We start from the raw sequence: 24,813 nt of genomic DNA, 5'->3' as shown, positions 1-24,813 counted from the left end.
GGAGGTATCAATTTCTGCCCAGGGCGTCCCCCCTGCGCCCTACAGTGACCGGAGTGTGTGGGTTAGTGTGGGCGCAATGGCGCACAGCTGCAGTGCTGTGCGCTACCTCATGTGAAGACAGGAGTCTTCTGCCGCCGATTTCGATGTCTTCTCTGCTTCTGCCGGCTTCTGTCTTCTGGCTCTGCGAGGGGGACGGCGGCGCGGCTCCGGGAATGGACGACAAGGTCAGGTCCTGTGTTCAATCCCTCTGGAGCTAATGGTGTCCAGTAGCCTAAGAAGCGCAACCTAGCCGCAGTTAGTAGGTTTGCTTCTCTCCCCTCAATCCCACGTAGCAGAGAGTCTTTGCCAGCAGAAGCTCTCTGAAAATAAAAAACCTAACTAAAATACTTAGGAGAGCTCACTAAAAGCACCCAGCTCTGTCCGGGCACAGATTCTAACTGGGGTCTGGAGGAGGGGCATAGAGGGAGGAGACAGTGCACACCAGATAGTACTAAATCTTTCTTTAGAGTGCCCAGTCTCCTGCGGAGCCCGTTTATTCCCTATGGTCCTTACGGAGTCCCCAGCATCCACTAGGACGTTAGAGAAAAGAGGGTTGCCAGATTAGTAATCTTTATTGGTGTGCATAGTGGGAATTTAGCCCATAAAAACTTATTTAAGGGGGCTCTCCATCCAAAGCTAATGTAGCACAGACAGGTACTGATAAGTAGCCAGGGCATCTGGCCTTTTAACACGAGAGATGTGGTGGATACAGATTAGTAATGAATATATATTATATATATTTTTCTTTCTAGGTATTCTATTTCTCGATCAGAGACCTTTTACATAAACAGCAATAAAAGTGCTATAACCAATTCCATCTTATAAATACTGCCTCTCATTAGTCAGTCTGACGACACTTGTCTGCTAAAATCGTGTTTTCTTCTATGTGGAAGATTTAGTAAACCTAATGAAGAGGAAGTGTGAAGATGTTGCCCATAGCAACCAGATTCCAATTATTCTATAGAATGTACTAGATAAAAGGATAGCTAAAATCGTATTTGTATAATGTCACTGATGGTTTTATTAGGTTATTTATTAAACCCAAACAGTGTTTGTGTGACAAATGTGAACTACTAGGTATTGGAATTTTACATGTGTGGTCAAGACAATAAGATAATAGCTTGGCAGAAAAAAAAAAAACAAATAATAAAATAAGAATTTACTCACCGGTAATTCTATTTCTCGTAGTCCGTAGTGGATGCTGGGTACTCCGTAAGGACCATGGGGAATAGACGGGCTCCGCAGGAGACTGGGCACTCTTTAAAGAAAGATTAGGTACTATATCTGGTGTGCACTGGCTCCTCCCTCTATGCCCCTCCTCCAGACCTCAGTTAGGGAAACTGTGCCCGGAAGAGCTGACATTACTAGGAAAGGATTTGGAATCCAGAGTAAGACTCATACCAGCCACACCAATCACACCGTATAACTTGTGATAACTATACCCAGTTAACAGTATGAACAACAACTGAGCCTCATTCAACAGGTGGCTCAGAACAATAACCCTTTAGTTAAGCCATAACTATATACATGTATTGCAGAAAGTCCGCACTTGGGACGGGCTTCCAGCATCCACTACGGACTACGAGAAATAGAATTACCGGTGAGTAAATTCTTATTTTCTCTGACGTCCTAGTGGATGCTGGGTACTCCGTAAGGACCATGGGGATTATACCAAAGCTCCCAAACGGGCGGGAGAGTGCGGATGACTCTGCAGCACCGAATGAGCAAACTCAAGGTCCTCCTCAGCCAGGGTATCAAACTTGTAGAATTTTGCAAAAGTGTTTGATCCCGACCAAGTAGCAGCTCGGCAAAGTTGTAAAGCAGAGACCCCTCGGGCAGCTGCCCAAGAAGAGCCCACCTTCCTCGTGGAATGGGCTTTTACTGATTTAGGATGCGGCAGTCCAGCCGCAGAATGTGCAAGTTGAATCGTGCTACAGATCAAGCGAGCAATAGTCTGCTTTGAAGCAGGAGCACCCAGCTTGTTGGGTGCATGCAGGATAAACAGCGAGTCAGTTTTTCTGACTCTAGCCGTCCTGGAAACAGAGTTTCAGGGCCCGGACTACGTCCAGCAACTTGGAATCCTCCAAGTCCCGAGTAGCCGCAGGCACCACAGTAGGTTGGTTCAAATGAAACGCTGATACCACCTTTGGGAGAAATTGGGGACGAGTCCTCAATTCTGCCATGTCCATATGGAAAATCAGATATGGGCTTTTACAGGACAAAACCGCCAATTCTGACACACGCTTAGCTGAGGCCAAGGCCAACAGCATGACTACCTTCCACGTGAGATACTTCAACTCCACGGTCTGAAGTGGCTCAAACCAATGTGATTTTAGGAAATCCAACACTACGTTGAGATCCCAAGGTGCCACTGGAGGCACAAAAGGGGGCTGAATATGCAGCACTCCCTTAACAAACGTCTGAACTCCAGGCAGCGTCTCTCCTAGCCTTTATCAGCGTAGGAATCACTTCATCTGGAATGCCCTTTTCCGTTAGGATCCGGCGTTCAACCGCCAAGCCGTCAAACGCAGCCGCGGTAAGTCTTGGAACAGACAGGGCCCCTGCTGTAACAGGTCCTGTCTGAGAGGCAGAGGCCATGGGTACTCTGAGATCATTTCTTGTAGTTCTGGGTACCAAGTTCTTCTTGGCCAATCCGGAACGATGAGTATAGTTCTTACTCCTCTCTTTCTTACTATCCTCAGTACCTTGGGTATGAGAGGAAGAGGAGGGAACACATAAACCGACTGGTACACCCACGGTGTCACTAGTGCGTCCACAGCTATCGCCTGAGGGTCTCTTGACCTGGCGCAATACTTTAGCTTTTTGTTGAGGCGGGACGCCATCATGTTCACCTGTGGCCGTTCCCAACGGTTTACAATCTGCGTGAAGACTTCTGGATGAAGTCCCCACTCTCCCGGGTGGAGGTCGTGCCTGCTGAGGAAGTCTGCTTCCCAGTTGTCCACTCCCGGAATGAACACCGCTGACAGTGCTAGAATGTGATTCTCCGCCCATCGGAGAATCCTTGTGGCTTCTGCCATTGCCATCCTGCTTCTTGTGCCGCCCTGTCGGTTTACATGGGCGACCGCCGTGATGTTGTCTGACTGAATCAGCACCGGTTGGTCTTGAAGCAGGGGTTCCGCTTGACTTAGGGCATTGTAAATGGCCCTTAGTTCCAGAATATTTATGTGTAGGGAAGTCTCCTGATTCGACCACTGTCCTTGGAAGTTTCTTCCCGAGTGACTGCCCCCCAACCTCGGAGGCTTGCATCCGTGGTCACCAGGACCCAGTCCTGAATGCCGAATCTGCAGGCCCACGAGAAGATGAGCACTCTGCAGCCACCACAGCAGAGACACCCTGGCCCTCGGGGACAGGGTGATCAGCCGATGCATCTGAAGATGCGATCCGGACCACTTGTCTAACAGATCCCACTGAAAGATCCTTGCATGGAACCTGCCGAAGGGAATTGCTTCGTAAGAAGCAACCATCTTTCCCAGGACTCGCGTGCAGTGATGCACCGACACCTGTTTTGGTTTCAGGAGGTCTCTGACCAGAGATGACAACTCCTTGGCCTTCTCCTCCGGGAGAAACACCTTCTTCTGTTCTGTGTCCAGAATCATGCCCAAGAACAGCAGACGCTTCGTAGGAATCAGTTGCGACTTTGGAATATTCAGAATCCAGCCGTGCTGTTGTAGCACTTCCCGAGATAGTGCTACTCCGACTAACAACTGCTCCTTGGACCTTGCCTTTATATGGAGATCGTCCAAGTACGGGATAATTATAACTCCCTTCTTTCGAAGGAGTATCATCATTTCGGCCATTACCTTGGTAAATACCCTCGGTGCCGTGGACAGACCAAACGGCAACGTCTGGAATTGGTAATGACAGTCTTGTACCAGAAACCTGAGGTACTCCTGGTGAGGTGGGTAAATGGGGACATGCAGGTAAGCATCCTTGATGTCCAGCGACACCATAAAATCCCCCTCTTCCAGGCTTGCAATAACCGCCCTGAGCGATTCCATTTTGAACTTGAACTTCCTTATATAAGTGTTCAAGGATTTCAAATTTAGAATGGGTCTCACCGAACAGTCTGGTTTCGGTACCACAAACATTGTGGAATAGTAACCCCGTCCCTGTTGAAGGAGGGGAACTTTGATTACCACCTGCTGAAGGTACAGCTTGTGAATTGCCGCCAGTACTACCTCCTTTTCCTTGGGAGTAGCTGGCAAGGCTGATTTGAGATAACGGCGAGGGGGAGACGCCTCGAACTCCAGCTTGTATCCCTGAGATACCACTTGTAGAACCCAGAGATCCACCTGTGAGCGAACCCACTGGTCGCTGAAGTTCCGGAGACGGGCCCCCACCGCACCTGGCTCCACCTGTGGAGCCCCAGCGTCATGCGGTGGACTTAGTGGAAGCAGGGGAGGATTTTTGTTCCTGGGAACTGGCTGTCTGGTGCAGCTTTTTCCCTCTACCCCTGCCTCTGGGCAGAAAAGACACGCATCTGACCCGCTTGCCTTTTTGAGGCCGAAAGGACTGTACTTGATAATACGGTGCTTTCTTAGGCTGTGAGGGAACCTGAGGTAAAAAAGTCGACTTCCCAGCTGTTGCTGTGGATACGAGGTCCGAGAGACCGTCCCCAAGCAATTCCTCACCTTTATAAGGCAAAACTTCCATGTGCCTTTTAGAATCAGCATCACCTGTCCACTGCTGAGTCCATAATACTCTCCTGGCAGAAATGGACATTGCATTAATTCTAGATGCCAGCCGGCAAATGTCCCTCTGTGCATCCCTCATATATAAGACTACGTCTTTAATATGCTCTATGGTTAGCAAAATAGTATCCCTGTCAAGAAAATCAATGTTATCTGACAGGATATCAGACCATGCTGCTGCAGCACTACACATCCATGCTGAAGCAATAGCAGGTCTCAGTATAGTACCTGAGTGTGTATACACAGACTTCAGGATAGCCTCCTGCTTTCTATCTGCAGGCTCCTTTAAGGCGGCCGTATCCTGAGACGGCAGTGCCACCTTTTTTGATAAGCGTGTGAGCGCCTTGTCCACCCTAGGGGATGTTTCCCAACGCAACCTGTCCGTTGGCGGGAAAGGGTACGCCATTAGTAACCTCTTAGAAATCACTAATTTCTTATCTGGGGAACACCACGCTTCTTCACACAATTCATTTAACTCATCAGATGGGGGAAAAGTCACTGGCTGCTTTTTCTCCCCAAACATAATACCCTTTTTAGTGGTAACCGGGTTAATGTCAGAAATGTGTCAACACATTTTTCATTGCCGTAATCATGCATCGGATGGCCCTTGTGGATTGTACATTTGTCTCATCCTCGTCTACACTAGAGTCAGACTCCGTGTCGACATCTGTGTCTGCCATCTGAGGTAGCGGGCGTTTTTGAGCCCCTGATGGCCTCTGAGACGCCTGGGCAGGCGCGGGCTGAGATGCCGGCTGTCCCAAAGCGGTTACGTCATCGAACCTTTTATGCAAGGAGTTGACACTGTCGGTTAATACCTTCCACATATAGATCCACTCTGGTGTCGGCCCCGCAGGGGGCGACATCACACTTATCGGCTCCTGCTCCGCCTCCACGTAAGCGTCCTCATCAAACATGTCGACACAGCCGTACCGACACCGCACACACACACACAGGGAATGCTCTGACCGAGGACAGGACCCCACAAAGTCCTTTGGGGAGACAGAGAGAGAGTATGCCAGCACACACCAGAGCGCTATATAACAGAGATTTACACTAACACAAAGTAAATTTTCCCCCAATAGCTGCTTATATCACCTTTTGCGCCTAAATTTATGTGCCCCCCCCCCTCTCTTTTTTACCCTTCTCGTAGTGTATACTGCAGGGGAGAGCCTGGGGAGCGTCCTTCCAGCGGAGCTGTAAAGAGAAGATGGCCCTGGCTGTGCTGAGGAAGATAGCCCCACCGCTTCAGCGGCGGGCTTCTCCCGCTTTTTTAATAATATTTATGGCAGGGGATTAGGCACATATACAGTTTATAACTGTATTATGTGCATTTTGCCAAAAAGGTATACATATTGCAGCCCAGGGCGCCCCCCCCCCAGCGCCCTGCACCCACCAGTGACCGGAGCGTGTGGTGTGCTGTGGGAGCAATGGCGCACAGCTGCAGTGCTGTGCGCTACCTTATTGAAGACCGGAGTCTTCAGCCGCCGATTTCTCCTGGTTCTTCCGTCTTCTGGCTCTGCAAGGGGGACGGCGGCGCGGCTCCGGGAACGGACGATCGAGGTCGGGCCCTGTGTTCGATCCCTCTGGAGCTAATGGTGTCCAGTAGCCTAAGAAGCACAAGCTAGCTGCAAGCAGGTAGGTTTGCTTCTCTCCCCTCAGTCCCTCGTAGCAGTGAGTCTGTTGCCAGCAGATCTCACTGAAAATAAAAAACCTAACAAATACTTTCTTTTCTAGTAAGCTCAGGAGAGCCCACTAGGTGCATCCAGCTCTGGCCGGGCACAGATTCTAACTGAGGTCTGGAGGAGGGGCATAGAGGGAGGAGCCAGTGCACACCAGATATAGTACCTAATCTTTCTTTTAAGAGTGCCCAGTCTCCTGCGGAGCCCGTCTATTCCCCATGGTCCTTACGGAGTACCCAGCATCCACTAGGACGTCAGAGAAATTAAATATATATTTATTATCGTGTGAAAAAAAAATATATATATATATTATATATATTCTATAGTAGTAAATCAGCTGCGCCTTCAGTGTTCAGATTAAAACTGTGAACGTGAGGAAGAATGTGAGGAAGGAGGAGGCTACTAAGGAAGTCTACCCGTAAAGATATCTTTTCAAGCTGATTATCTTCCCACTTCTGGTACGCAAATTTGGTTATCACTTTTGGATAAAAGCAACAGTCACGTTCACCGTTTTAATCTGAACACTGAAGGCACAGCTGATTTACTAATATAGAACATTTATATTTGTCTTGTCGGGGACTGGACAAACTTGAAATCTGGCTGCTGCCACTGTATATATTCGGAGTGTTTCACGTATTCTCTGGTTAGCCACAACGAAGTGGCTACTGTCTATTGTACACAGATTAGTATTTTTTATTTAATTATTATTCACAAGGTAGTAGCGCTAATTGCACCCTACATACAATATATATATATATATATATATATATATATATATATATATTACACATATACACACATGCAGAAATTCAAACTTGACAGTGCTGCGTTTATGGCCAACATGACTCTTAAGTTGATATGTCAATACATTTGATCTAGAGGTGACAAAATGAAGGGCTCAAGTGACTAATACCACTTTCAGACGTAAGGAAAAGCCCAGGATATTGCCGGGGTATGGTGAGTCAACCTGGGTCCAGCTTACGCTCAGACCCAGCTAGACAGTCCCGGGTCTGCAACAGACAAGGATTATTCCCGGGATTTGCAACCCTGGTCAGTGCCCCATCTTGTGTGTAAAAGGTAGAACCTTGGTCTTAATCAGTCTGGTCACACATTAAAGGAGTTCACTGGTGGGGACAGTAGCGCTTGAAGATGACAATCTAGAAGTGTCCACTGCAAAACGGAAGACCAGGGTCAGTGACAGACCCGGGTCAGTGACAGACCCGGGTCAGTGACAGACCCGGGTCAGTGACAGACCCGGGTCAGTGACAGACCCGGGTCAGTGACAGACCCGGGTCAGTGACAGACCCGGGTCAGTGACAGACCCGGGTCAGTGACAGACCCGGGTCAGTGACAGACCAGGGTCAGTGACAGACCAGGGTCAGTGACAGACCAGGGTCAGTGACAGACCAGGGTCAGTGACAGACCAGGGTCAGTGACAGACCAGGGTCAGTGACAGACCCGGGTCCGGTGTGAAGTGTGACAATCCAGGAATAACCCGGGTCTATCACCCAGATGCCGTTGCCCACCAGGCACCACCACTAAAAATGGCATTGCCCACCAGGTCCAAGGTTGGTACATATGGAAATGTGAGCAAAACTCTGAAACTGCAATTCAGAGTTTTGCGCACATTTTTATTCTTGGTACATCCCACCCTATATAGCTATATCAGGGACGTGCTGTGAGGTAAATAGCTGAGAAGGCACTGGCTAGTACCAGAGCCAGATTTACACACAATATATGAGCCCAAGGATTCATGTGGTCATTATACACAGGTGCAGCAGTATAAACTGCCGAAAATTTGGTGAGTTTTGATCAGAGATGTGCAGAAAAGGAATGCACGTGAGGCAGTGTCAGACTTTTTACACTAGACTTTTGACTATAAAAAGGATAATAATATAAAGTTATTTATAATATATTGTTTGCATTGTCATACTTTATATAGTCAAAACTCTGGCTTATACAGTATAGTACAGTATGTCCAATGGTGCAACACTCAGGGCTGCAATAATCATGACTGACTGCAGAGTAAATTCACAACATTTCAGTGCATTTATTAGCATACAGTCTTCGGGATATGTTGCATTTGTAATGCTGGACTTCGTTGCACACTAATAATAATAATATTATATAAAAAGACTACTTACGTGATTTTAAGTTGGCATCTCTGTATGTGCCATTTAGGATGGCCAGTTCCATCAACTGCATTTTTTTTAAACTGTCTTCCCCTTCTGCCTGTGAGGGGAGAAGAGACCAAGATTGTGTAAATTTACTAGGAAATCATTCTTACATTAGATTTCACAAGTCAAACTGTGTAATTGCAATACGAGTTTAGAAGGGCATGGGTCATTCGGCCGACACAGTCAGTCATTCGGCCGACAGGGGAAAAGCCGACACAAAAAGGTCGACATGAAAAAGATCGACATTTTTAAATTACGTTTTTGGTGTTGTTTTCATCGTAAAGTGACGGGGAACCCCAATTAGTGCACCGTGTCCCCTCATATGGCTCGCTATGCTTCGGGCAGGTTACTATTCCCAATCGTAGTCCACGTGGATCGTAAAGTATGAAGTAAAAAAATAAGAATTTACTCACCGGTAATTCTATTTCTCGTAGTCCGTAGTGGATGCTGGGGACTCCGTCAGGACCATGGGGAACAGCGGCTCCGCAGGAGACAGGGCACAAAATTTAAAAGTTTGACCACTAGGTGGTGTGTACTGGCTCCTCCCCCTATGACCCCCCTCCAAGCCTCAGTTAGGATACTGTGCCCGGACGAGCGTACACAATAAGGAAGGATTTTGAATCCCGGGTAAGACTCATACCAGCCACACCAATCACACCGTACAACTTGTGATCTGAACCCAGTTAACAGTATGATAACGTAGGAGCCTCTGAAAAGATGGCTCACAACAATAAACAACCCGATTTTTTTGTAACAATAACTATGTACAAGTATTGCAGACAATCCGCACTTGGGATGGGCGCCCAGCATCCACTACGGACTACGAGAAATAGAATTACCGGTGAGTAAATTCTTATTTTCTCCGACGTCCTAGTGGATGCTGGGGACTCCGTCAGGACCATGGGGATTATACCAAAGCTCCCAAACGGGCGGGAGAGTGCGGATGACTCTGCAGCACCGAATGAGAGAACTCCAGGTCCTCCTTAGCCAGGGTATCAAATTTGTAGAATTTTACAAACGTGTTCTCCCCTGACCACGTAGCTGCTCGGCAGAGTTGTAATGCCGAGACCCCTCGGGCAGCCGCCCAAGATGAGCCCACCTTCCTTGTGGAGTGGGCATTGACAGATTTAGGCTGTGGCAGGCCTGCCACAGAATGTGCCAGTTGAATTGTACTACAAATCCAACGAGCAATCGTCTGCTTAGAAGCAGGAGCACCCAGCTTGTTGGGTGCATACAGTATAAACAGCGAGTCAGATTTTCTGACTCCAGCCGTCCTTGAAATATATATTTTCAATGCTCTGACAACGTCCAGCAACTTGGAATCCTCCAAATCGCTAGTAGCCGCAGGCACCACAATAGGCTGGTTCAGGTGAAACGCTGATACCACCTTAGGCAGAAAATGAGGACACGTCCTCAATTCTGCCCTGTCCGAATGGAAAATCAGATATGGGCTTTTATACGATAAAGCCGCCAATTCCGACACTCTCCTGGCTGAAGCCAGGGCCAGTAGCATGGTTACTTTCCATGTAAGATATTTCAAATCTACCGATTTGAGTGGCTCAAACCAATGGGATTTGAGAAAATCCAAAACTACATTGAGATCCCACGGTGCCACTGGGGGCACAACCGGGGGCTGTATATGTAGTACTCCTTTTACAAAAGTCTGGACTTCAGGAACTGAAGCCAATTCTTTCTGGAAGAAAATCGACAGGGCCGAAATTTGAACCTCAATGGACCCTAATTTGAGGCCCATAGATAATCCTGGTTGCAGGAAATGTAGGAATCGACCCAGTTGAAATTCCTCTGTCGGGGCCTTCCTGGCCTCACACCATGCAACATATTTTCTCCAAATGCGGTGATAATGTTGTGCAGTCACCTCCTTCCTGGCTTTGACCAGGGTAGGGATGACCTCTTCCGGAATGCCTTTTTCCCTTAGGATCCGGCGTTCAACCGCCATGCCGTCAAACGCAGTCGCGGTAAGTCTTGGAATAGACACGGTCCCTGCTGAAGCAGATCCCTTCTTAGAGGTAGAGGCCACGGATCTTCCGTGAGCATCTCCTGAAGTTCCGGGTACCAAGTCCTTCTTGGCCAGTCCGGAGCCACTAGTATCGTTCTTACTCCCCTTTGCCGTATAATTCTCAGTACCTTGGGTATGAGAGGCAGAGGAGGAAACACATACACTGACTGGTACACCCATGGTGTTACCAGAGCGTCCACAGCTATTGCCTGAGGGTCTCTTGACCTGGCGCAATAGCTGTCCAGTTTTTTGTTGAGGCGGGACGCCATCATGTCCACCATTGGTCTTTCCCAATGGACTACAATCATGTGGAAGACTTCTGGATGAAGTCCCCACTCTCCCGGGTGAAGATCGTGTCTGCTGAGGAAGTCTGCTTCCCAGTTGTCCACTCCCGGGATGAACACTGCTGACAGTGCTATCACATGATTTTCCGCCCAGCGAAGAATCCTTGCAGCCTCTGCCATTGCCCTCCTGCTTCTTGTGCCGCCCTGTCTGTTTACGTGGGCGACTGCCGTGATGTTGTCCGACTGGATCAACACCGGCTGACCCTGAAGCAGAGGGTTTGCCAGGCTTAGAGCATTGTAGATTGCTCTTAGTTCCAGTATATTTATGTGAAGAGACGTTTCCAGGCTTGACCACACGCCCTGGAAGTTTCTTCCTTGTGTGACCGCTCCCCAGCCTCTCAGGCTGGCATCCGTGGTCACTAGGACCCAGTTCTGTATGCCGAATCTGTGGCCCTCTAACAGATGAGCACTCTGCAACCACCATAGCAGAGAGACCCTTTTTTCCAGGACTCTTGTGCATTGATGCACAGACACTGTCCCTGGTTTTAGGAGGTTCCTGACGAGTTCGGATAACTCCCTGGCTTTCTCCTCCGGAAGAAATACCTTTTTCTGAACAGTGTCCAGAATCATCCCTAGGAACAGCAGACGTGTCGTCGGGATCAGTTGGGATTTTGGAAAATTCAGAATCCACCCGTGCTGTTGGAGCACTACTTGAGTTAGTGCTACTCCGACCTCCAGCTGTTCTCTGGATCTTGCCCTTATCAGGAGATCGTCCAAGTAAGGGATAATTAATACGCCTTCTCTTCGAAGAAGGATCATCATTTCGGCCATTACCTTGGTAAAGACCCTGGGTGCCGTGGACAATCCAAACGGCAGCGTCTGAAACTGATAATGACAGTTTTGTACCACGAACCTGAGGTACCCTTGGTGTGAAGGGCAAATTGGGACATGAAGGTAAGCATCCTTGATGTCCAAGGACACCATAAAATCCCCTTCTTCCAGATTCGCTATCACTGCTCTGAGTGACTCCATCTTGAACTTGAATTTTTGTATGTACAGGTTCAGAGATTTCAGAATTAGAATAGGTCTTACCGAGCCGTCCGGCTTCGGTACCACAAATAGCGTGGAGTAATACCCCTTTCCCTGTTGTAGAAGGGGTACCTTGATTATCACCTGCTGAGAATACAGCTTGTGAATGGCTTCCAATACCGTCGCCCGGTCTGAGGGAGACGTTGGCAAAGCAGATTTTAGGAACCGGCGAGGGGGAGACTTCTCGAATTCCAACCTGTAACCCTGAGATACTACCTGCAGGATCCAGGGGTCCACCTGCGAGTGAGCCCACTGTGCGCTGAAATTCTTGAGGCGACCCCCCACCGCCCCTGAGTCCGCTTGTAAGGTCCCAGCGTCATGCTGAGGCCTTTGCAGAAGCCGGGGAGGACTTCTGCTCCTGGGAAGGGGCTGCTTGCTGCAGTCTCTTACCCTTTCCTTTGCCTCGGGGCAAATATGAATGTCCTTTTGCTCGCTTGTTCTTATAGGAACGAAAGGACTGCGGCTGAAAAGACTGCGTCTTTTTCTGCTGGGAGGGGACTTGAGGTAAAAAGGTGGACTTCCCGGCTGTTGCCGTGGCTACCAAATCCGATAGACCGACCCCAAATAATTCCTCCCCTTTATACGGCAATACTTCCATATGCCGTTTGGAATCCGCATCGCCTGACCACTGTCGTGTCCATAGACTTCTTCTGGCAGATATGGACATCGCACTTACTCTTGATGCCAGAGTGCAGATATCCCTCTGTGCATCTCGCATATAAAGGAATGCATCCTTTAATTGCTCTATAGTCAATAAAATACTGTCCCTATCCAGGGTATCAATATTTTCAGTCAGGGAATCCGACCAAGCCACCCCAGCACTGCACATCCAGGCTGAGGCGATTGCTGGTCGCAGTATAACACCAGTATGTGTGTATATACTTTTTAGAGTATTTTCCAGCCTCCTATCAGCTGGATCCTTGAGGGCGGCCGTATCAGGAGACGGTAACGCCACTTGTTTGGATAAACGTGTGAGCGCCTTGTCCACCCTAGGGGGTGTTTCCCAGCGCGCCCTAACCTCTGGCGGGAAAGGGTATAACGCCAATAACTTCTTTGAAATTAGCAGTTTTTTATCAGGGGTAACCCACGCTTCATCACACACGTCATTCAATTCCTCTGATTCAGGAAAAACTACAGGTAGTTTTTTCAGACCCCACATAATACCCCTTTTTGTGGTACTTGCAGTATCAGAGATATGCAAAGCCTCCTTCATTGCCGTGATCATATAACGTGTGGCCCTACTGGAAAATACGTTCGTTTCTTCACCGTCGACACTAGATTCGGTGTCCGTGTCTGGGTCTGTATTGACCGACTGAGGCAAAGGGCGTTTTACAGCCCCTGACGGTGTTTGAGATGCCTGTACAGGTACTAACTGGTTTGCCGGTCGTCTCATGTCGTCAACCGACTTTTGCAGCGTGCTGACATTATCACGTAATTCCATAAACAAAGCCATCCATTCCGGTGTCGACTCCCTAGGGGGTGACATCACCATTACCGGCAATTGCTCCGCCTCCACACCAACATCGTCCTCATACATGTCGACACACACGTACCGACACACAGCAGACACACAGGGAATGCTCTGATAGAAGACAGGACCCCACTAGCCCTTTGGGGAGACAGAGGGAGAGTTTGCCAGCACACACCAAAGCGCTATAATTATATAGGAACAACCTTATATAAGTGTTGTTTCCTTATAGCTGCTTAAATATATATAATATCGCCAAAAAATGCCCCCCCCTCTCTGTTTTTTACCCTGTTTCTGTAGTGCAGTGCAGGGGAGAGCCTGGGAGCCTTCCTAGCAGCGGAGCTGTGTAGGAAAATGGCGCTGTGTGCTGAGGAGATAGGCCCCGCCCCCTATTCCGGCGGGCTCTTCTCCCGGTTTTTCCGAGACCTGGCAGGGGTGAAATACATCCATATAGCCTCATGGACTATATGTGATGTATTCTTTTTAGCCAGAAAGGTATTAACATTGCTGCCCAGGGCGCCCCCCCCAGCGCCCTGCACCCTCAGTGACCGCCGGTGTGAAGTGTGCCTGAGCGCAATGGCGCACAGCTGCAGTGCTGTGCGCTACCTCATGAAGACTGAAAAGCCTTCAGCCGCCGGTTTCTGGACCTCTTCTTACTTCGGCATCTGCAAGGGGGTCGGCGGCGCGGCTCCGGTGACCCATCCAGGCTGTACCTGTGATCGTCCCTCTGGAGCTAGTGTCCAGTAGCCTAAGAAGCAAATCCATCCTGCACGCAGGTGAGTTCACTTCTTCTCCCCTAGGTCCCTCGTTGCAGTGAGCCTGTTGCCAGCAGGACTCACTGAAAATAATAAAACTATCAAAACTTTTACTCTAAGCAGCTCTTTATGAGAGCCACCTAGATTGCACCCTGCTCGGACGGGCACAAAAACCTAACTGAGGCTTGGAGGGGGGTCATAGGGGGAGGAGCCAGTACACACCACCTAGTGGTCAAACTTTTAAATTTTGTGCCCTGTCTCCTGCGGAGCCGCTGTTCCCCATGGTCCTGACGGAGTCCCCAGCATCCACTAGGACGTCAGAGAAACATTAAAAAAAACAAACATGAAAAATGCATGTCGACCTTTTTCTATGTCGACCTAGTGCATGCCGACCAATAGTGGCTGACCAAATGACCATATCCGGTTTAGAAACATGGAAAATGTCTTGGATTGTCTGGTTTTCTATATCAACTCATATAGGATCCATTAGGACATGGGTCTTCGACCTGTGGCCCTCCAGCTGCTGTGGAACTACACATACCAGCATGCCTTGCCTCAGTTTTAGCCTTATTAGCAAAACTATCAAGGCATGCTGGGATGTGTAGTTCCACAGCAGCTGGAGGGCCGCAGGTTGAAGACCCATGCATTAGGAAAAGGGATTTATCAAATAAATTGTAAAACATTTAGTTTGGATAGTAATGTGGTTTATGTTTCAGTCACTGCCTTAAAGCTAACTACCCATGTTTGGGTAACTTTAAATAGAGAGAAGGCTGAATCCATTTTGCAGCAAATTAAACTGATACATTTATTTGCAGCAAATGCGCTTACAGAGCTTTTAGGAGGAGCAAAACCAAATAGAAGCTTTAACATAAAAAAAATAAAATGTTTGCAGTCCTCCCCTTGAGTATTAATAGTAAATTGCCAACATGTGTTTCATTTACTTAACATAATACTCCAATTTAAAAAGCAAATAAAACACAAACAACTTTACTAATCAGGCTATAACGAGCCTAAAAACATAATGCTCTGCATATATTTTTAATTAAAAGTACACTGGTCGGAAAAACATTTCCAACAAACACGCAAAGAGATTAAAAGCCTTAAAAGTTGGTACAATAAAATGACATTTATCCGCACAGAAGCTACAAGAATATGAAATTGGGAATGATGTCTAAAAAGTGCTGTGATTTCCCTTTAGGGAATGTTAAATGGAAAGCAGATGGCTTACTTGGAGTGTACTATTATTCTCCTAAATGCAGTGTAGAGTGCTGTACTACTGCTATCAATCATTTAAGTTAATACAGTGCATAGACCAGTCATTCATTTGTGGGTTTTTTCAATTCAGTAGTCATAACACTAATTTTATTACTTAATAAATTACAGCCAAGGCATAGCAGCAACTAATAAGATTTACATAAAAATCTAAGATTGAAGATGACCCTTTATTTACACGAAGCACAAAAACGATTAACAGAGGCAAATGCAGTGTAGCATTCTCATTAGCTGTGAAGTGGTTAATTAACCTTTTAAGAACAATCTAAAACTTTCTTAATTAACTGAGTTGATTTGCGTAAGGCTGCTGGCCTAGAGATAATTACATCATTTGTATAAGGAACTATTTTTTTCCCACATGAAAAGCCCAGACAACATTATCCGAAGTAGACAGGTAGAGCAAAGGTTTCAAGACAATTTTCAAAAATAATCTCTTTGAAAAGTTTACTGCAAAGTACAAATAAGATAGCATCTAAATAAATTCTTTAATCAAATAACATAATGCCAAGACCAATGATATGCTGTAAGCCACGGCAGCCAGATTTCAAATATTATTAGCTTGGTGTAAAAGTAAACTTATAAAAGGACATTAAATAGGTTGTTATGGGTTATTGATAATGTTCTACTTCCACTATTTTATTAAATAAGTCATATAGAGCAACCTATATAAAACAAGAATGTAAACAACTTGCAGATTTTAATTTACCTATGTCATCAGGTCTAGTTTTATACAGTGAATCATTTGTCAACATATTTAAGTACATAAAAAAAAAAAATATGATTGAGTTCTATCATTCTTAAATTCAGTGGTTAAATGCACTGGAACAAGCTTTTTTTCTTTTCTTTTTTTTGTCCATTAACAAAGATTATATGCAGTGCATATATACTTTATTTATATGGCCCCACAAGGGGTCGGCAGCACCTTAGCGTACATAAACAGAAACCATATGAGAAACACAAGAAAACAAGCTACTTACAATTCAGAACAGTACAGAACATGGTTTACAAGGCTTATAAACATTGGAGCATCAGCAGTCTTAATACCTAAATTACACCTAAATAAGCAACAGGGCGGCTGAAACCAAAGGTTTGGTGCTGCTGTTGGCAGTAAGGAGGTGGTGAAGGTATAAGTGAGGGAAGACAGAGGACATCAGGGAGGAGGGCCCCGCTTGTGAGCACTTACAATCTAGATACAAAACCACCACCCAATTGGTATACTAGTATTCAGAGGAACAGTGCTGTCAACTAACCTTTTGCTAATTAAAGTCTAAACAGTCCTATTAAATAATAATTTGTAAAAATATGGTTATGGAAAAAGAGAAACCTAATCTAGGGTTTACTTAAAGGAAGATAACGGACGTTTAGTGAACAGATTAAACTGAAAATAATATTTTAAAGCAGAGGCCTTGTAATAAACAAATACATTCAAGAATATGTAGGAAGGATATGAAAAGTAACTTTGGTCTCAAATCTAAAAATCCCCTGTCCTGTATCAGTGTTGTTGTGTTGATCTGATAAAATTGGCAGCACTGCTGGAGTAGAAGATCCTGCAGAATAGGTTGATGCATTTAATAAATGTTCTGCTAGTGTTCAGTAATTGGTACTAGTTCACTTTGCTATCAGTTGCAAAGTAGAACCCTGAAGCAACAAAGTAGAAAAACACTTTTGGTCGTAACATTTATGCCAAGTGAAATTTTTTTTTCACTTGCAGCATATAAAGATTTGAAATAAATGTTTTACAAAGCATTTCAGTTCAATCCCATGTTTAACTGAAACAGAGAGGAATACATGTCCGAGTGAGATTTTCCTTCTTGCCAGAAGATGGCGCCATTTATTAGAGAATGCAGTAAGCTTTTGAGTGTGATGCAGATATATTTGGATGTGTTGTGTTACTGGGAACCACATACAATGAACTGTACTGTTTGTTTGTTTTTGTACGTTTGTAAAAAATAATAACATAAGACCAGGTGCAGCTGATATAGGTATCCGTTCAGATGGTCGACCATGTTATGGTCGACAGTCATTAGGTCGACCACTATAGGTCGACATTGACATGGTCGACATGGACACATGGTCGGCACATGAAAATGGTCGACACATGAAAGGTCGACACATGAAAAGGTCGACAAGAGTTTAACTTTTTCTTTCTTTTGGGGAACTTTTTCATACTTTACGATCCACGTGGATTACGATTGGAACGGTAAGCTGTGCCGAGTGAAGCGGTAGCGGAGAGAAGGCACCATGCCCAAAGCATGGCGAGCGAAGCGAGCCATGCGAGGGGACGCGGTGCACTAATTGGGGTTCCCAGCCACTTTACGCAAAAACGACACCAAAAAAAGTTAAAAAAAACCATGTCGACCTTTTCATGTGTCGACCTTTCATGTGTCGACCAAGTGTACATGTCGACCATGTCAGTGTCGACCAATAGTGGTCGACCATAACATGGTCGACCATTCATACCGGAACCGCTGATATACAACACAACTCTACAGGTGATGTTGCTATTCTGCCGTATTTCATTCCTTATATGAAATAGTCAGTTGTGAAAGGATTTCTTTTTTTGTATTCTTTGACCTGTCCTATTGCCAAATGACAGTGGATCTAACAAAGTCACTTTCTGGCATTCTTTTTTAGCTCCAGGCATTTCTGTGGGTTGTTGCTGTTTAAGCAAAGAGAGGATGCACATGGGAGGCACAGGCAATCTCCAGTGGGACACAATCCTGCCTGAACAGAATCTACAACAAAGCTCAGTCATTTGTACTAGGAGGAAGCTGCTTTAAGCAAACATCAATAAGGTCACTTAAAGCCGGATTTGCATTGCTTAGTTTAAGCCCAAGTGATTGACTCAAGCCTTTCATCCTCTTAATTCTTCAACATACCCCTTGTATTTTGTATGTACACTTTAAAACACATTAATAAAATAAAATAAAAAAAAGAAAATGCTAAGTGTCATCTGTATTATAATAGCAGCACTATTTCTAGACTATATGTGGAGGAATCAATGCGGGGAAGCATATGAAAAATACATTATCTAGTTCCTTTCTATAAGAAGCTGTTCTTAATCTCCAGACTCAGATAGTAAATGTACTCTTAGCCATAACATAATACTAACATGATAGCAATTGCAACAGAGAATGCTTGGTGTTCTAAAGAGGAACTAGCTTGTATGAAAGAGCAAGCAAATACATTTTCTGCTGACACCCTTCTTATCAATCTCCACCAGTCAGGCCCCATGGCCCTGAGGGATCTATAACCCACATGTTCTGTACACTACCTTCTTTTTGCTCCCTCCAGGGCCCCTAAAGGATGTCATGCATGGCAACAGCTGCAACCTCCTAGCCCTGCCCTGTAAAACTCATTTGACAGAGCATGCTGTGGAATGCTTTTATCTCGCTGACAAAGAGAAACCTTCCACTGCAGTTCAGTACTTATTCCTAATACACCGTGCGCCAGTCAAAAATCCTTTACGCATGAATGTTCCCATTCAGTGAGAAAAAACGTCCATTCATAATATAAAAAGAAATCTCAGAAACCGTGTAGTAAATTTTCCTAGTTATACATGTGTTATACACGGTTAGATCTGCAACGCATGAAAAGTGGACTGTCTTAAATCTTGGACCTTCATAAAGATAGTACTGTTAAAGCAAAAGGTAATAAAAGCAATCGATTAACTGTAAATATTTATAGTGTAAGTGTCACCCATATAAACAGCAGCTTGTGACAATCTGGACTGATCACTGATACCCCTTTCACATCGCACAAATAACCCGGTATCGACACGGCATATTGCCGTGTCGAAACGGGTCAGTGTGCGATGTGAAAGCACCTTTGCCGAATTAGCGGGTCACCTGACCAAGTAATTCAACCCGGTTAAAAAGAAGGGTTATTACCGGGTTGAATACCGGGTCAGGTGCAGTGTGAATGGGAGCCGTTTCGATGCGACACGGCTCCCATTCACAGCATAGGGAGAGGCGGCGCAGGAGATGATCTTATCTTCCAGCACCGCCTCAACCCCCGCCCCTGCTGCGCCCCCCGCTGCTATGGCAACCGACACGGTATATTGCCGGGTCGGAAAGCCAGCAGAGGAGAGCAAGTGCCGGATCCCACCCGGTAAGGACACGTTTCTCTTACCGGGTGGGATCCGGCATTTGCGATCTGAAAGCGGCATGAATGTACATTAGGCCAAAATTCAGCGGCCTATGTTACCTGCTATACTTTGACTGGAGCATTTGGTGAACAAGCCCCTGAGAGGGTGAACAAGCCCCTGAGAGGGTGAAACGTACGTCCAGCCCATTTACTTCGTCACTAGACGTCACTACCGGACTCCCGCAATATGCACACGTGGAGCCGGCTACTCGTTTGTAGACAGAGACGCTACTCTTTAATGATTACCCTGAATCTGCACTGAGTTACCAACCCCTGAACACGCAAGTGTACACCACCCGCTGGCTACTGCCCGCATCACCGCTGAACCACCAGCCGCCGTTACATCATCTGCTGCCCGCTGCTCATATACTGAGGTTACTTAACAGAGAGAGCCAACATTGCATGCTGCTCAACGAACTGTCCGCTGCACACTCGGGGTTACAGGCTAATTAACAGAGGAGGACAAGTCATCCGCTACCTGCCGCCCGCATTCATATCAGTACTGAAGCCGCTGACACAACCGGCAGTGAAACTGCCTATAGGTATTTCTGTGTTCTCTCATAGTGTGATAACCATGTCTGCAGCCCTGCAATGGTAATCATATCACCAGGGTTCCAGAACGTTGGTGAACACTAAAGCAGAAACACTCTTTTCTTACTTCTACCTGCTACCGTCCCGGCTAACACTCTCACCCCCCATTCACTGGGCTATTACGCACACATGGGAAGGCAGTAGAAGTTGCCTGGGGTTACGGAGCAGGCACTATTCTCTGTCAGTAGATTTGTTGTCAGCACATATATCTGTTATACCCTATATCTGTCAGCCCGATTATAATTAATATCCAAGGGTGTATTTAGTCACACTCTAAATGGATCAGCGTTGATGAACTTTGCAGTAACCAGATGTTTTGCATATTAATGGGTGATAATTATAATTACTTTTTTCTTGTGCTATAGATTTTTTACCACACAAATCTAGAGATACATAGGCTGCATTTTGACTGCTGTACTTTTGTTAGTATAGCTTGCTTAGATTTGTGTTCAGTAAGGTTGGCAATTCCTCTGCCTATTTGACATTTATGGTGCTGTTACAAATGTTGCGAAGTTAAATGTCTTGAATCTAAAGCTGCAACACTGAGTGACTGCAATACTGTAGCTGCTGGTGGCTAAAAAGTTACTAATACTGCGTGTTTATAGCTACAACTCAATTTGGAGTACATTCACACAATTTCTGTAATTCGCAGGAACCTGCTTTGTTCCTTCTTTCCACAACAGGATTACAGCACGGAAATTTCCATCTGAACAGTAACCTTTATATATTTATTTTTATTTGTGATTGTCATATCCAGGGAGTTACAACCTCCGCTCTGTCTTTTGGTATTTATACCCGGTAGTGGTTAGTGCAAATTTTTGCAATAAAACCACTAGTTTATTCGTGTGAATATTTCACCCTGGGGAATTGTACATTGAGTATTTAACATATATATGTATATATCCCCTCCCCCACTTGATGTCTATAAAATAGTTTCCATAAGGGAAATTATGAATACTGGTTTTAAAGAATAAGAATACTTTTATATTATGACTTAATAAAAGTTACATTTTAAATAATAAACTTACAAATCAAGTAGTGCCCCCACAAAGGGGTAAACGCTTTCGTCCCATGTTCCTTTCCCTGGGACAACCCCTTGTGATTATACTTTGACTGGTACAAGATCGCCAACTAGATTGTGGACAGTGCAACACCAATGTGATACTAATTAAATCATTTTAACATTATAGCTTTACCATCATGTTTATAGCTATAATGCAGAGGCTGTTAATTATTCTTTTAGTAGCATTAGTACTGCACTTGCATTATGCTGTCCACATACGGGTGGTCTTCAGTTTGCCGGCTGTCAGGATCCCGGCGCACAGTATACCAGCGGAATACCGACACTTTTTCTCCCTCTTGGGGGTCCACGACCCCCCTGGAGGGAGAATAAATAGTGTGGCGCGCTACGTGCCCGCAGCGTGGCGAGCGCAGCGAGCCCGCAAGGGGCTCATTTGCGCTCACCCAGCTGTCGGTATGCCGACGGTCGGGATTCCGGCGCCGGTATGCTGGTTGCCGGCATACACTACTACACCCCCACATACTAATAGTTGCCCTAGTAACAGTCAACAATACATACCACTCTCCTACATAGAGAGAACAGCGGGGTAATCGCAGTAAGGATTCTTAATATTCACAGATTTCAAAATTAAGAGTCTAGAACAGTCACCATGGGCCGTACACACATGCTTAACTTGCCAGGAAAGAGGTTCTCCAGGCAAAGTAGAAACATAGTTAAACATTTTTTTGAAAATGTCTTCATTATGCTTTTTGGTACAAATCCTGACTGAATGTTGCTTTAAGGACAAATGAGTGTATGGAATGACTGACTTATTTGCTCATGATTTTAAAGCGATTCAAAGATGAAGTTTACTATACCTTTATAAAATGTTTTTACTTCCTCCCTCAGGGAACCTCACCATTAACTCTCTTGATCAAGCTTCTGATACAGTCTGGACCACTGATCATCACCTTTGGCATTGTTTGGCTCTCTCAGTAACAGGATGACACTGATGAAGAGTGAGTGCTACACAAGTTTGTGTAGCATACATTCTGTGATTTGTGTGCATATCCAGAAAAGTAGTTGAATTCTTATGAACCCACACAGTCTAATACCCCTTTTCCACCGGAGTACCGGGTCCGATCCAGGATGTATAACACGGCTACAACCCGTGTTGGCCACGCCGGTTCCACTGCACTTCAACACGGGTTATTCCCAGGTCGGATCTGTTTCCACTTAATCCGGGTAAGCTCTGTAAAAGATATTGATGTCACTCGGGTCTGAAAACACGGGTAATGACCGTTTCCACTGCACGATTACCCGGGTCATTACAGTGTTCAACCCAGGTAGCTACCCGGGTAGGATTCCAGGGTCACTCAACCCGTGTTGAGCCATTTCCACTTACTAAAAACCCGTGTTGATGGGTCGGATCTGTTTCCACTTAATCCGGGTAAGCTCTGTAAAAGCTATTGATGTCACTCGGGTCTGAAAACACGGGTAATGACCGTTTCCACTGCACGATTACCCGGGTCATTAGTGTTCAACCCAGGTAGCTACCCGGGTAGGATTCCAGGGTCACTCAACCCGTGTTGAGCCATTTCCACTTACTAAAAATCCGTGTCGATGCGCGCCCCCGTGCAAAAACACGGGTAAATTTAGCTAGTGGAAAAGGGGTATAATTGATTCTGCCACTTAAGACTGGATATGCGGGACAGGGGCCAAATAACGTAAAACCATATTTGTGCAATTGTGAATGTTACAGATGGGGTCAAGGACACAACACGCCTGAGAAGGCTAATTTGCAGGTGATCAGGCGCAAATAGCAGATGATGATTCTCCAACACTAGTAAATCACTGGTAATTAGCCGTGTGCAAATGCTCTACTGACAACTGAAATTCTCAGTTGCTTGGACATCTATTATGCTTTAATGTGTGTGTAATGCTTTTCGTACATGGTATAGGGTGCATTTTGCTCAATGATGTAATAGACAGGATTTAGTGATTTTATTATACCTAATGGCATAAATCAAATCTTTACATTTTTGCCACGTAGCATATGTATGTAGTTGCAAATTGTGGCCAATAGCGTGAGGCACACCTTATGTCAGACCAGTGACTGAAAGCCTCATGCTGGCCATACACTAGGTCGATATCGTATACAAATATACGATTTCGACCAGTCATTTGACCCATTTCATGCACATTGTGCATGTTTTAGGTATGAAGACGATGCCTCATATATGCTGAGGGGGGGGGGGGAAATCGACTCGCGAGTCATACTAAAGTATGGCCAGCATTAGATCTGCAGATAGAACAGAGCTGTGCTGAAGATAGCCAGTAGAGGTATGGGCAATATGTAACTGGTACACTCAAAGAAGAAGCAGTAGTATCATTATTGGGAAGCAAGGATATTTACCTGTATATTTAAATTGGTCTTTACCAACTTTATATACATCCTCCTATTACTAAATCAGATTGTTAGTAATGAAAGGAATACTAACAGGGTGATTGGCTGTATTACCCCTAGTTTCATATGTAACTTAATACTAAACACGCACAACATCATACAGTATTTGAAAAATCCTGCTGTTCGGCTATTAGCAGACCCTTTGATTTTAAGCCTCAAACATTTCATGCCATGCTGAACTCCAGCAGATATAGAGAACAGGATGCGACCTGCAAGGGACCACTAATCCTCAAGCTTTTTATAAACATAGTATTCATATCCACAAGCTCAAGATTCATCTATAGAGTGATCTACAGCAGTCTTCCAGCATACATCCAAAGGCAGAATACTAGACATAACTTGATTCCAACAGTCACAACACAAAACCAATGTGGAATGTTATCTTTGAAATGTGTTTAAAACACAGAATTGCTGAAAACAGGCCATCACTTGATAAAAGCCTGGAGGGTGAAAATTAATTTATTAGCCCAGCAGTTTTGCAGTGGTACACTTCAATAAAACGTAGATCTGGGTTTTTAAAGTGAAATTAGCTATAGACAACTTTTTTTATGCACAACATTTTTCATTTCAATAACATCTTCTACATTTCACCAACTGAAAAGTGAATTTCTTTCTGAATGGAGAAAACACCAGTTTAAGTTATATTAAAGTCCCTGATAATTTTACATTGGACACACCTCAACAATTAGAGTAATTATTTTCATGGATACATTATGAAAATAATGTAAGGCAAAGCATGCAATATACAAATGTCTATAAATAGTCAGACATTATTTATATTCCTAACAAAGGGATCAACGTGTGGTCTAAAAAGCAGGAAAAGTCCCAGCTGATAACCATTTTAGCGCTTTCAAAACCATAGCAGAAAAATAAACTGAAAGAAATTGCACAGCATGGCTCAGTTATTTCTCAATTTCCTTTCCGAATGCCTTGCTGTGCTTTTCCTTTCCTAGGTGGACTGGCAAAGATAAATTAGCATCATTATTTCTCTGGAGCAACATAGCCTGCTTATCTTCTTCAACCTACAGGCTCGGTTCAAATAATATGCAAAGATGACTCTGCTATTTCACTTGACAAATTTGTGGGTCATAATGTTAAAGATACACTGGGGAAACAT

The 24,813-nt window shown here is 45.3% G+C and overlaps 1 protein-coding gene across 9 annotated transcripts in view; it reads right to left on the bottom strand.

The window, feature by feature from the left end:
- The window catches only part of QKI (QKI, KH domain containing RNA binding), a 311,363-nt gene that overhangs the window by 19,588 nt on the left and 266,962 nt on the right, over nucleotides 1-24,813 (bottom strand). For all 9 annotated transcript variants that reach the window (XR_010176088.1, XR_010176089.1, XR_010176090.1 and 6 more), the window contains one exon: nucleotides 8,575-8,662. Coding sequence is in view for 6 of the 9 variants with exons in the window: in XM_063917536.1 (XP_063773606.1) it covers nucleotides 8,575-8,662 (88 nt within the window). In the remaining 3 variants the exon portion in view is untranslated. The remainder of the gene's footprint in view (nucleotides 1-8,574; nucleotides 8,663-24,813) is intronic.

The sequence above is a fragment of the Pseudophryne corroboree genome, chromosome 4 (genome assembly GCF_028390025.1).
Source record: "Pseudophryne corroboree isolate aPseCor3 chromosome 4, aPseCor3.hap2, whole genome shotgun sequence".
In the NCBI taxonomy this organism is placed as follows: Eukaryota; Metazoa; Chordata; class Amphibia; order Anura; family Myobatrachidae; genus Pseudophryne; species Pseudophryne corroboree.
Note: the sequence above shows the minus strand (reverse complement) of the source record. Positions and strands in the feature narration are given on the sequence as shown.